Source organism: Drosophila novamexicana, unplaced genomic scaffold (genome assembly GCF_003285875.2).
Source record: "Drosophila novamexicana strain 15010-1031.04,08,12 unplaced genomic scaffold, DnovRS2.1 tig00000463-arrow-arrow-pilon, whole genome shotgun sequence".
NCBI lineage: Eukaryota > Metazoa > Arthropoda > Insecta > Diptera > Drosophilidae > Drosophila > Drosophila novamexicana.
Window position 1 is genome coordinate 128,961 of NW_020824807.1, and position 12,741 is coordinate 141,701.

Here is a 12,741-nt window from a genome sequence, read left to right on the forward strand (position 1 = left end):
CGAAAACACTTAGGACATTTACAACACTATACAATGCACATATATATACATACATATACACACATACAAAGGCAACCCTACTTACATATATATATATATACTCTACTCTTTATAAATGTACATCTATACAACATATACATACATATACAATATATTGTAACGATTGTAATTAATGAATTATTATTATGTATTTCGTCCCTTCAATTTGATAACTAATTCATAACAAATTAAAATGCTGTTGATAACAAATTAACATTCCCACTTAAATATGTATGTACCACTCTCCAATGGCTACGATAAATTTCTATATACATATATATAATTATATATATATGTATGTATCCTCTCACAATGTTAATGCTGCACAAGGAAAACTCTGCATTTAAAGTAAACCACAAAGTTTATTCATTTCAATTTGAAGGAAACTCAAATTTTGCCTTGCGATTATTAAAAGTGCACCCAAAAAGCAAATAAATTCAACCTATTGAGAAGTCTACGCGCCATGCAAATAAAACTTAATAAGTTGTTTAATAACAATATATTAGATAAAACAAATACAACACTACCAATCGATTAAAGAATAATGTTATGTATGATAAACCTAAATGATAAGGGGCAAGGCAAGTACAGTTAGTTTAATGAGTAACAGTAACGGTAACGGTAACTTAGTTAAACCATGTAATAGTTGAATGATTGTAGGAACAGGTAAATGCGAATGAAATGCAAACAATGTATCAATACAACTTAAACTTATATCTATTTAGGCTTAATATCATTGTTATCTAATATATATATACGAAATTAACACACACCCAACACACACACACACACACATACCCAGTATATAACGACAAAGAATATGTATATGAGTATATGAACATGTAATGGCTGCGCAACGCTCAGGTTGCGCCTATATTATAACAAATCGTAACGTGTATGAGCGTGTCTGTACGTGTCTGTACATGTAGCGGCAGTGATTGTTAATGAAATGGCTTTGTTTTGTGTTAGATTTTATAATTTATGAGAAAGAAAAAACGATATAAAATTGCATACAAATACAGAATGACTGACAAAACACAGAATTATAACATTGCATATAATAAATAAAGTAAAAGTATAAAAGACGGTGTTTTATTTTAAATATGTAAAATGATTTGTGAACTCACCAGGCAAACGTTATTGAACAGCTAACAACTCTAACTGCTCCAATTTATACTGCTTGCTCTTCTTCTGACGTATATCACATTCAAATTGCGCAGGGTCAATTGTCTTGCTTGGATGACATGCTTTTCATATTTTTATACAACCACACAACCACATTCACACTGCCACTTCACCTGCATTGGACCGCCGCGCAGCTTCAACTGAAGCTCAGCTTCGACGGGCAGCTGTATTTATACGACTGGCTTTGCAATGTTAAATAACATTGCTGAAAAATGTTAATTTTTATTTACAAAAAAAATTAGGCCAGCATACCAACGCTTTATACCATGTGCACCGGACCGCCGCGCAGCTTCAACTGAAACCAAGTTTCAGTGGGCAGTCTTATTTATACTGCCGGCACCTACATTAATGACGCGCTTTTATATTTTTACACACTCACACAAACACATTCACACTGCCAATTCACCTGCATTGGACCGCCGCGTAGCTTCAACTGAAGCTCAGCTTCGACGGGCAGCTGTATTTATACGACTGGCTTTGCAATGTTAAATAACATTGCTGAAAAATGTTAATTTTTATTTACAAAAAAAATTAGGCCAGCATACCAACGCTTTATACCATGTGCACCGGACCGCCGCGCAGCTTCAACTGAAACCAAGTTTCAGTGGGCAGTCTTATTTATACTGCCGGCACCTACATTAATGACGCGCTTTTATATTTTTACACACTCACACAAACACATTCACACTGCCAATTCACCTGCATTGGACCGCCGCGTAGCTTCAACTGAAGCTCAGCTTCGACGGGCAGCTATATTTATACGACTGGCTTTGCAATGTTAAATAACATTGCTGAAAAATGTTAATTTTTATTTACAAAAAAAATTAGGCCAGCATACCAACGCTTTATACCATGTGCACCGGACCGCCGCGCAGCTTCAACTGAAACCAAGTTTCAGTGGGCAGTCTTATTTATACTGCCGGCACCTACATTAATGACGCGCTTTCATATTTTTACACACTCACACAAACACATTCACACTGCCACTTCACCTGCACTGGACCGCCGCGCAGCTTCAACTGAAGCCCAGCTTCGATGGGCAGCTGTATTTATACGGCTGGCTCTGTTATGTTAGATAACAGTGCAGCAAAATGTTATGTTAATGTTAATGTTAAAAATGCCATAACAGCTGTTAGCAAGGGCGTGAGGAACTAGTTGTTCAGTTTCGTGAGTCATTCAATTGAACTTATTCTAAAAGATATAATACAACACTATAACATTTGCGTGTGACTATTAAGAATAAAAATTACCTTTTTAAGTTATAAGTTTAAGCACAAAATATGGCTGGAACCGCAAATGCTGCCGCAAAGACCGAGATGATTGATCTCACCAAGCTCAGTCCGGATCAATTGATGCAAATCAAGCAAGAGTTCGAGCAGGTGAGTGCCAGTCGCATGTGGGTGTTGCTGCTGCTCACCAAGCTGCCGAGGGGAGCGCGGGGTACCGTAGCGCAGTTGCACGCTAATATGGCACATGTTAACAATTTGATTTTGTATGTGGCACGTTTAGGAGATGACCAACATACAGGACTCGCTGTCCACTTTACACGGCTGCAAAGCGAAATACGCTGGATCGAAAGATGCCCTAGAAGCATTCCAGCCAGATTGGGAGAACCGTCAAATACTCGTTCCGCTGACCAGCAGTATGTATGTGCCGGGTCGCATAAAGGATCTGAATAATTTCATCATAGACATCGGCACCGGCTACTACATCGAAAAGGTAACTCGAACTGCTTTTAATTATTTTGCTGCGCTCACTTCATTTGTTTGGTTTAACAGGATCTGGAGGGCTCCAAGGACTATTTTAAGCGACGCGTCGAGTATGTGCAGGAACAGATCGAAAAAATCGAAAAGATCCACTTGCAAAAGACGCGTTTCCTGAACTCTGTGATGGGTGTGCTGGAGATGAAGCAAGCGGCTGCCGCAAAAATGATCCAGCAACAACAGCAGCAGCAGCAGCAAGGCAAGCAGAGCGCCTAGTCGACTGGTCGCAGAACAAAGATGATGATTAAATTATTGAACTTATAAAGAATTTGTGCATTTAATTGACATATGTAGTTTATTAAATTGTTCAACTACTTTTTGGCTTCTGCCAATGCTACACTCAGCACCTGCAACTTTTGCTCATAGGCTGCCTTCAGGTCCTGCCAAGTAAAGTTGGATATGTTTGTTATTGACCTATTTTTCATCATATTTCAAAGCTCACCTTGAATATCTTTGACTGTGTGTCATATTCTGCACGCAGCTTGTCGTAGACGGACTTTGATATAGCCAGTTTCTTTTCGGTGAGCGCACACTTGTCCTGCTCGGCCTTGATCCACAGTTGACTCTTCTCCAGACGCGCTTGGGTGTGTTCGCACTCTGTGGTTTTTAGCTGCAGCATGTCTTTGGTCACCTGCAGCACATCCTTAATGGAGTCCACCTGATTCTTGAGCACGGCAATCTGTTGTTCCTGCTGCTTGTTGACTTTTGTCTTTTCAAAGAGCAAAGTTTTGGCCTTAAGCAGCAGCTCCTCCTGCTCCTGGCGTGATTTGGGCGCATCTGTGCCTCCCAGCATCACCGACTGCTTCAGGGACTGCTCCAAATTGGCCACTCGCTTCTGTAATCGCTCATTCTCGCATCGCGCATCCTGTTCAAATGGGTTTTAAGCCAATTTAACTACTCGGCAAATGGTTCATCCAAAACTAACCTCAAAATCTTTGCGCAGCGCACCAATTCGTTTGCGGGACTCCTCGAGCAACGCTTGCTTTTCGCTCTCCAATGTGAATACCATGTCGAGCAGCTCGTTTTGGGGTTGCGCCGCTGGCTGCTCCTCTTGTTCAGCCTGTCCACAGGCAGCGGCTTCATTGTTATTCACATCGCCGTCAACCGCGTTTTCCGAAATGTTTGCAGACATATTTCTTAAAATTGTTCTAAATAATTATAAAATATTCACACGGTTTACGCTTCTTTGTCCGATTTCTCTGGCATATTGTTTTCTTTTTGTATTTATAGACAAAATAGATGCATGTTCTATATATAGCCCCTTTTGTGGACTCGGGCTCTCTTTGCTGCGCTCTCTCACATAATTCTCTATACTCTACGCTAGATAATAAACATTTAGTTTCCGATTTAGTTTTGCATACGCCGCAGCATATTCTGAAGTTTCATTTATTATGTGTGTTACGTGAATGAGGCGGGCTTATTAAATGATGCGCGGGGTTAATACAAATCGCAGTTAGCAGAAAACAATTAAATTGTTATTACAATTAAATGGGAGCGAAAGTTTGCAGTGAGTTTAACATAAGATTAAGTGCCTAAACAAATTTTAGAAATGCCAAGAGCAAGGTTTGCGGGTCGCTTTAACCGTCGAGCTCGCCGGCAGCGCAGGCATCGCCGTAGCTCTTGCCGCTCTTGTCCTCGGGATTCAGCTTAATCATATCGTCAATGCGCAAAATAGTTATTGCCGCCTCCGTAGCAAACTTCAGTGATTTGATCTTGGACATGGCCGGCTCCAGGACGCCAGCCTTCTTGTTGTCACGCACGACGCCCTCAATCAGATCCAGGCCGGTCCACTTCAGCTCGCCATGCTTAGAGTTTGTTTGGCTGGAGTTGTGGTAGGAGCGCAGCTTGGCCACCAAATCGGTGGCATCCTTGGCTGCATTCACAGATAAGGTTTTGGGAATGACCAACATCGATTTGGCGAACTCGGCAATAGCCAGCTGCTCGCGCGACGACAGCGACGTAGCAAAGTTCTCTAGGTAGATGGACAGCGCCGCCTCCACGCAGCCGCCACCAGCAACGACTTTTTTGCTTTCCAGCACACGCTTCACTACGCACAGAGCATCGTGTACGGAACGCTCCATTTCATCACAGTAGAAGTCGTTGGGACCACGCAAAATTATAGATGCAGCAGCGCTGTAAAAGCACAAGAGAATTATAAGAAATGGTCACTTTATACTTTCGGTTAAGCGACATCTTACCGAGCTTTGGTGCCCTTAATGAGAATGAGCTCATCATCGCAGATGCGCTCCTGTGCCACCTCAGCTGCCTCGCCCACCATCGAGGCATCGAAGCTCTCCTCCCCATCCATGTTTGTCAGCGAGGTAAGGAATGCAGCGCCCGTTGCCTTGGCAATGATTTTCAGGTCACTCTTCTTAACGCGACGCACAGCCATGGCGCCGGCCTCGACAAAGTACTTCATGCACAAATCATCAACACCGCCACTGGACAGCACAACGTTAACGCCGGTGCCCAAAATCATGTTGATGCGCTCCTTGGTGATATCCAGCTCACGTGCGCGAATGGCCTCGAGCTTGTCGGGATCATTGATCAATACCTGTACGCCCATTTTCATCTTGGTCTTCTGCAGCGAGAAGTCCAGGCAGGCAATTTTTGCGTTCACTATTTTCTTAGGCATTTGCTGGGAGGCAAGGGTGCAGTTCAAGGCATAGCCTGGGATCAGCACCGATTCGCGTGCCGACTTGCCGTGCGCCTTCAGCACATTTATGGCTTTGATCGAGTAGGCTGTCTGACCCTTGGGATCGGTGATCTTCACAGCTTGAGCGGCATCCACGACCATGGTCGAAAAGAAATCGGCATCCGCGCCAATGATCTTGGAGCTCATTGATGTCTTTGCAATGTTGATTAGTGAGTCACGGCTCAGCTCGTCCACTGGTGCAGTCAGGTGCTCGGAAATGTATTTGCACGCTTCTTTGCAGGCAATACGGTAGCCAGAGATAATTGAAGTTGGATGAATTTTCTGCTTGACCAGCTCGTCGGCGTTCTTTAGTAACTCAGCGGCCAAAATGACTACGGATGTGGTGCCATCGCCAACCTCCTCATCCTGCAGCTGGGCCAACTCCACAAGCACCCTGAGGTGGAATATAGAATAGTCACCAAAAATCACAAAATCAATTGTTAAACTTACTTTGCCGCTGGATGTTCCACCTCTAGCAGACGAAGAATGGTGGCTCCATCGTTGGTAATGGTCACATCACCAATATCATCCACCAACATTTTATCCAAGCCGACTGGTCCCAGAGAGCTCTTGACAATGTTCGATATGGAGAGGGCGGCCATAACTGAAAGAGAGAACCAGATGAGAATACAACCCGAGATGATAAGTGCTCTGGACGCTAGACGTCATAACCTCACTTTAATTACTAGACATTGTTTCATTTAATTCTCATTTACTTTGTTGTTTTGCTTTTACAAACGCAAGATTTAGAAAAAAGAGACATTTCGAGCGATTTGTTCGAGAAGATTCGTCACCACCAACTGGGGGTCTGATTGGCAACGTGCTTCTCCCCGGCAACTTGAAGAGCTGCAGCTGTTGCTGAAAGCAGGGAATTCTTACCGTTCTGTGTGCGCACAGAAGCGCCGGACTGCCGTGTTCCAGCGATGGATAAGGGACTCGCCATTGTCGACATTTTTTGGCTGTGTTGTGCGACTTTTAATAAATATTTCAAACAATTTAAACACGCACTGCTATTGCTTTCAGTGAAAAATCGCCGCACGCTAAACCGCCTGACTCAGAGTTAGTGATGTATTTTTTTCCCCTCTATCGATAACTAGTAATCGAATATTTGCGCTTAATATAATTTGTTTATGAGATGTATAAGTTTAGTTCTTGCAACTTTCTTTCTTAAAGCAAAACTTAAAAAAAAAACCATTTATTGATAAAAAAAAAATATTCATAAGATCTTGTTTTTATTATGTCAGTTTTATTTAATTATTTAATTTGTCGTTTGGCGGTAAACATGTTTTTCTTCCTTATCGACTTTCAGAATGTAGGAGTGTTGGATAATGCGTTTAATTACCCATGAAGTGTTGTATATTGAATGCATATAAAATAATCGATGACACGATGCGCAAAGAAGTGATTATTCGATATAAAGTTAAGAAAACCGCGGCAAAATAACAAAAGCTATTTTTGTTTTGTTTATAGCGCTTAATCAATATTTAAAATGAGTGCAACTCCGCCAAAAACACATTTGGCTGCCGCCAGTGCCTCCGAGTACAAAACGCCAAAGAAACAAAAAGCAACGACCCGGCGTCCAAAATCCGCCAGTCTAAAATCTATTGAAAATTTAACAAATTCGGATGAATCAAGTGCCGCTGAGATCGAGGAGCAAGCACGCACACGTCGCTCAGCCCGCAAGCCAAGTCCCACTAAGAAGTATCAAGACTATAGAGCCAAAGTCGATGAGCAGCGCGTTGTTGTCAATTATGTTGAGTGCACGGACGAAGATGAGTCCCAGACCGAAACTGAGCAAGACCATGCTGCGGAGATAGGCATTGGTGCAGCAAAGCCGAGCACACGGGATCTACAGCTCATACAATCCGACTACAACGTGGCGGGCGCCAGCTTGTTTGGCTTCAATACGCCCAAGAAAAGGGATGCCATGGCATTGGCTGCGCTCAATGCGACGCCCTGCACGCCAAAGACACCAAAGACTCCGAGGCTGGGTGTTAAGACCCCAGATACGAAACGCAAAAAGACAGATCAACCAAAAACGCCAGCCCATGTCCGGACACGCGTCAAGCAACGTAAATGTCATTCAATCAAAGCTGCAATCAATATTTTAAATACCACTCTCTCCACTCTCTTACAGAGATAGCTAAAATAGTGGCCGACTCTGATGAGGACTTCTCGGCGGACGACAGCGACTTTCGCCCGACCGACGGCGACTCATCATCAAGCAGCAGCAGCAGCAACAGCAGTGACAGAGCCGGCTCAGACAACGACGCTGCAGACGATGAGTCGAAAACGCCATGCAAGGCGCGCCGTGCTATTGTGGTGCCTGTGCTGCCCAAGACGCCGTCGGCAGCGCGTCAGCGGCAGTCGGCGCGCGTGAAGAGATCCAATGAATTTGTGCCAGAGAGCGATGGCTACTTTCACTCGCACGCCAGCAGCAAGATACTCACATCGGATCACACACTGGATCGTCTGAAGAATCCACGACTGGCCGCAGATCGTTTGTTCAGCCTGTTGGCCGATATGAAGGCATCGGTCGAACACGAGACAGCCATTAATGCCATTATGGAAGAGTATCGATCGTACTTCCCCAAGTGGATGTGCATCCTGAACGAGGGCTTTAACATTCTGCTCTATGGGCTCGGCTCGAAGCGGCAGCTGCTGCAATCGTTTCATCGTGAAATTCTCAGCCAGCAAACGGTCTTGGTCATCAACGGATTCTTTCCCAGTCTGACGCTCAAGGACGTGTTGGACAGCATCACCGGCGAGATTCTCGACGCTGGTCCGAGCTCTGCCAATGCACACGAGGCCGTAGACATGATTGAGGAGGAATTTGCACTGATACCCGATACACATCTGTACCTGATTGTGCACAATTTGGACGGTGCCATGCTTCGTAATGTCAAATCTCAGTCCATCCTATCACGTCTGGCGCGCGTTCCAAATATTCATCTGCTGGCCTCCATAGACCACATCAATACGCCCTTGCGTAAGTAGCCATAAGTCAAATAGTTATGAATATTGCTGATGAATATTGCTTTCTTTGAAATTATTTTCACGATTTAGTTTGGGATCAGAACAAGCTGAGCAACTATAACTTCTCCTGGTGGGATTGCACCACCATGCTGCCCTACACGGATGAAACGGCCTTCGAGAACTCGCTGTTGGTGCAGAATTCCGGTGAACTGGCGCTCTCTTCGCTGCGCAGCGTATTCTCCTCGTTGACAACAAACTCGCGTGGCATTTACATGCTGATTGTGAAGTTTCAGTTGAAGAACAAGGGCAATGCCAACTATCAGGGCATGCTCTTCAAGGACTTGTACTGGAGCTGTCGTGAAGCCTTTCTGGTTAGCTCGGATCTGGCACTGCGTGCCCAGCTGACCGAGTTCCTGGATCACAAGCTGGTCAAGTCGAAGCGCAGTGTTGACGGCTCCGAGCAGCTGAACATTCCAATTGATGCGGCTCTTTTGCAACAGTTTCTCGATGAGCAGGAGAAAAAATAGCCGCTACGCTGTTTAGAACATATTAATTTATTATCTAATTTGTTAAATACAATTACAATTTGCGTTTGTTTTTTAAAAAGGTTTCCCGTGTTGCTCGTTTTTTCTTTCGCATTTCGCATTTCCCCAGTTTTCACTATAAAGTTCTTCAGCTCCCTTCTTATTGTTTTCTACACATTTAGATTGGCATGCATAAAAATGTTCTTCTATTAGCTTAAATATGTTTGCTTTTGATATTAACCATCTTCAGTTATCTGGCGGCATTCGCACAGCCCACTTAATTGCTTGCATTTGGTCAATTGGAATGAAACGCACAAACAAACGCTTTAAAAAGCATACAAATAAATTATGCCTAATAGCACTTAATTTATGCCTTGATTCGATTTTTGGGAGGCTCTTCGCGAGCTGTGCAAACACCCCGTTTAGCTTATATTTCTTGTGCATTTTAATTATATCATACGAGAACGGAATCAAAAAATCTATTGCTCTATATATATTTACACTTGCGCAAATCAAGCAAAAACTCTCTCCTTCGATTTGCTTAATTCCATCTATTTTTCGATTGCAAAATTCTATGTGCATGAATACCTGAATCTCAAGTCGTACACAAATTAAGTTAAGTTTAAACAATTTGATCTTATACAAATTTGAATATTTATAGTTGGATTATCACTTTTACTTTATTCGTTTCTCGGTTGTCTGTCTCTATATCATTTATGTTTTCAAATAAGATGCGACAAATGAAAAATATGTAAACAAGCCTTGACTAGACTCGAGCTCAGCCTCTCATCTGTCCCATTTGTTGGATCTTTTTGCCACTAAAAAAGTGGCCTCGTTTATAAGAAAGACTTAGTTGTTGTTTTTTTTTTGCTTACTTTACACAGAGTGCTAAATTTTGCGTTTATTTCGACAATGTTTTGATGTTGTGTTTCTTTTTAGTTTTTTTTTTTTTTTTTTGTACAAGAAATAAAGAAGTTGGCATTAAATACTTAAAAACAAAAAACATTCAAGTTTATTTTTAACGAAAAAGAGAAGAAATTTTATGTATACAATTTAAACCTTTACTGTTCTATTGAAAGGGGCTGTGTGTTACGGCGGGGGTTGTTGTGTATGTGTGTGTGTAGAGGGGAGAGGGGGTGCAAAGTTTTCGGTAAATACAAAAATAAAACCTTTAATGCTCTCTCTTGAATTCAATTAGCAGAGTTTACATATACACAATATATAAATCAACTTCATTATCATATCCGTATCATTATGCATTAGTCATACTCATCGAATATACATCACAATCAAAGTGTACGCTTTGTAATTATACGCGGTAATCATAATAATATAGTTAATAATAATAATAATAATTATAATAGTTACGCATTTTACTTTTTTATGTATATGTTTGTTTGTTTTTTTTTTTTTTTATATTTGCCTTGCGTTTTACTTATGAGCTTTACGCTTATTGATTTGTTTTTTGTTTATTTTTATTAGTTTTCAAATTGTTTTTGCTTGCGGTTTTTACTCTTGTTCTCATTTTTGTTTAAGCATTTTATTTCTTGTTTCAATTTCATCTTAAAATTAAGCATTAATCGTAATCATAAATCAACAAAATAAAAAAATTACATTTATCAAGTGTTTCAAATTTAAATTACTCGATATCGAAACAATAAACGGCTGCGGCTTAGGCCAGTTGTTGGTGTTGTTCTTGTTGTTATTGTTGTTGTTGTTATTATTGATAATATTATTAATAGTTGCCCTTGTTGTTGCTGCTGTTGTTGTTGTTGTTGTAGTATCGCATATGAATTTGTTGATCAAGTCATCAATTTGCATGCAACTGTTAAAATGTATGTTACAATTGTTGTTGTTGTTAATATTATTGTTGCTGTTGTAGGTATTGTTGTTGTTGCATGTTGCTGCTGTTGTTGTTGCTGTTGTTGTTGTTGCATTTGAATTGGTTGCTGCTGCATTGTAGTTTCAGCTCATTTTCACGCGTTTCCTTGGTGGTCCAATTGGTGGGATTTGTTGTGTTGCGAGTGCACGAAATGCCTCCGCTATCAAATGTGAATGTGTTGTGATCATATTTTGCCAGCCCGTGGTTTCCATCACATCGGTGGCATGACTGTAAATAATAAAGCACAATTAGTTTATTTCAGACAGATCGAGTAGTCAGTGGGTACTCACGTATTAATGAAATCTATCGTTTGTGCTTTCAATTGATCCGCACTGTGGAGATCAGCTAATATTAACGTTTCGGCTGCTGTTTCAACAGAGAGATTGACGCACAGCGCCTCCTCGCACATCACTTTCAGCTTTTCGAGTGCGTACTGTAATTGGGAGAAGGAGAAAATGAGTTACAATACATTTTAAATACACAAGCAGCAGTTATTTTGTTTTTCCCTGAGTTTTTCTGGAAGTGGAGGACTTACTTTATCAGCAGCCGCTAAGAGATCATCAGCCATTTTTTCTAGGTTGGACGCCTTGCCCGTGTATATGAATCGGAGCATTTCTTTGAGAACCTCATGATCCACATCGGTTATGGCGACACGATTCAGCTTGCGCTCCTCCATCTCGTGCTCAAACATGGCCGCAAAGACATCACTGCGCGCTAAGAGAGCGCAGAAGGAGAGAGAGAGAGAGAGAGAGATTAGCAATAGGTTCTATCAGACTTGGTAGGATATAGTTGTCCTACCTGCCAGTATGGCCTTGTGCGCCTGGAACTCACGGCCGCCCACCGAGAGCGTCACATCGCTGAATTTCTCGTTATCGAAGAGATTGCCGAGATCTTCGGAGAGCTTGCACTCGGGCACTTTGAACTGCACTATGTTGGATTGTCCGGAGATGTTCACGCTGTCCGCCACGACGCTGACCTCGCAGAAGATGGTCAGCTTGTCCTCAGGCAGGAGGCCGTTGGCCTCGTCCAGAAGAAAGTCGCGGCGTATGAACTTCTTAAAGCCCCAATCTTTGCCCTGCACGAAACGGTAAGCTCTGTAAACGGAATAAAATATTATATTTGGGATAATCTTCGATTGTTGGCATTATTTTGGACTTACCGCTGGGATTCCATTGCTTTGGTTTCCTCACGTTTTGCATTTAGTATGGAAAATTTGAACTTGGCTCTGACTTCAGATTTGTTACACGAAACTAACAGTAAATATAATGATAAGTAATCCTTGCTCTCCTCATCCAGACCCTTGGGATTCACTCGTAAACACCTTCAAAAAGATAATCATTAGTATTTAACCGTATTTAACCGTTATATTTTGTTTTGCTGTACTCACCATTTTAGTTTGTCATTAGCACCTGCTGAGAATGTGGACGATTTGAGTACTTCACCCATTTCTTCCCGACAAAAACTAAAGTTATTTATGGTCCACATATAACTAAATTTAACCACTTTGACCTGCAAGAAGTTGATGAATTTATGAGAAATAGAGATTAGTAAAGGGAAATAAAATAATTATTTATCTAAAGGCGGGCAGTACCCGGCCTTGTCCGGTATTACAACAGCCCTTTTTACGTTTATGGTATGGATTATCTGACATTGGTAAATTACGCCTTCATAATATTC

The 12,741-nt window shown here is 41.8% G+C and overlaps 5 protein-coding genes across 8 annotated transcripts in view; 2 read left to right on the forward strand and 3 right to left on the reverse strand.

The window, feature by feature from the left end:
• Positions 1 to 2,420: 2,420 nt before the first annotated feature.
• LOC115761176 (probable prefoldin subunit 5) lies at positions 2,421 to 3,282 on the forward strand. The gene is made up of 3 exons (XM_030702838.1): positions 2,421 to 2,603; positions 2,734 to 2,943; positions 3,003 to 3,282. The coding sequence occupies exons 1-3, from the start codon at positions 2,505 to 2,507 to the stop codon at positions 3,201 to 3,203; spliced, it is 510 nt and encodes a 169-aa protein (XP_030558698.1). The 5' UTR covers positions 2,421 to 2,504; the 3' UTR covers positions 3,204 to 3,282.
• Positions 3,283 to 3,284: 2 nt separating this feature from the next.
• On the reverse strand, positions 3,285 to 4,174 carry LOC115761175. The gene is made up of 3 exons (XM_030702837.1): positions 3,913 to 4,174; positions 3,430 to 3,852; positions 3,285 to 3,367 (listed from the first exon to the last, which is right to left on the reverse strand). Exons 1-3 carry the CDS (start codon positions 4,117 to 4,119, stop codon positions 3,299 to 3,301), a joined length of 699 nt encoding a protein of 232 aa, XP_030558697.1. The 5' UTR covers positions 4,120 to 4,174; the 3' UTR covers positions 3,285 to 3,298.
• Positions 4,175 to 4,333: 159 nt separating this feature from the next.
• LOC115761174 (T-complex protein 1 subunit alpha) lies at positions 4,334 to 6,731 on the reverse strand. The gene is made up of 4 exons (XM_030702836.1): positions 6,562 to 6,731; positions 6,133 to 6,286; positions 5,186 to 6,076; positions 4,334 to 5,120 (listed from the first exon to the last, which is right to left on the reverse strand). The coding sequence occupies exons 1-4, from the start codon at positions 6,632 to 6,634 to the stop codon at positions 4,565 to 4,567; spliced, it is 1,674 nt and encodes a 557-aa protein (XP_030558696.1). The 5' UTR covers positions 6,635 to 6,731; the 3' UTR covers positions 4,334 to 4,564.
• A 426-nt stretch (positions 6,732 to 7,157) lies between these two features.
• LOC115761213 (origin recognition complex subunit 2) lies at positions 7,158 to 10,147 on the forward strand. Its single transcript, XM_030702900.1, has 3 exons — positions 7,158 to 7,754; positions 7,820 to 8,671; positions 8,749 to 10,147. The coding sequence occupies exons 1-3, from the start codon at positions 7,172 to 7,174 to the stop codon at positions 9,183 to 9,185; spliced, it is 1,872 nt and encodes a 623-aa protein (XP_030558760.1). The 5' UTR covers positions 7,158 to 7,171; the 3' UTR covers positions 9,186 to 10,147.
• Positions 10,148 to 11,074: 927 nt separating this feature from the next.
• The window catches only part of LOC115761214 (protein roadkill), a 52,440-nt gene continuing 50,773 nt past the window's right edge, over positions 11,075 to 12,741 (reverse strand). For all 4 annotated transcript variants that reach the window (XM_030702902.1, XM_030702903.1, XM_030702904.1 and 1 more), the window contains 6 exons: positions 12,452 to 12,573; positions 12,224 to 12,385; positions 11,863 to 12,158; positions 11,600 to 11,778; positions 11,355 to 11,497; positions 11,075 to 11,292 (listed from right to left, as the gene is read on the reverse strand). In XM_030702902.1, coding sequence (XP_030558762.1) covers positions 11,148 to 11,292; positions 11,355 to 11,497; positions 11,600 to 11,778; positions 11,863 to 12,158; positions 12,224 to 12,385; positions 12,452 to 12,573 — 1,047 coding nt within the window. In that variant the 3' untranslated portion in view covers positions 11,075 to 11,147. The remainder of the gene's footprint in view (positions 11,293 to 11,354; positions 11,498 to 11,599; positions 11,779 to 11,862; positions 12,159 to 12,223; positions 12,386 to 12,451; positions 12,574 to 12,741) is intronic.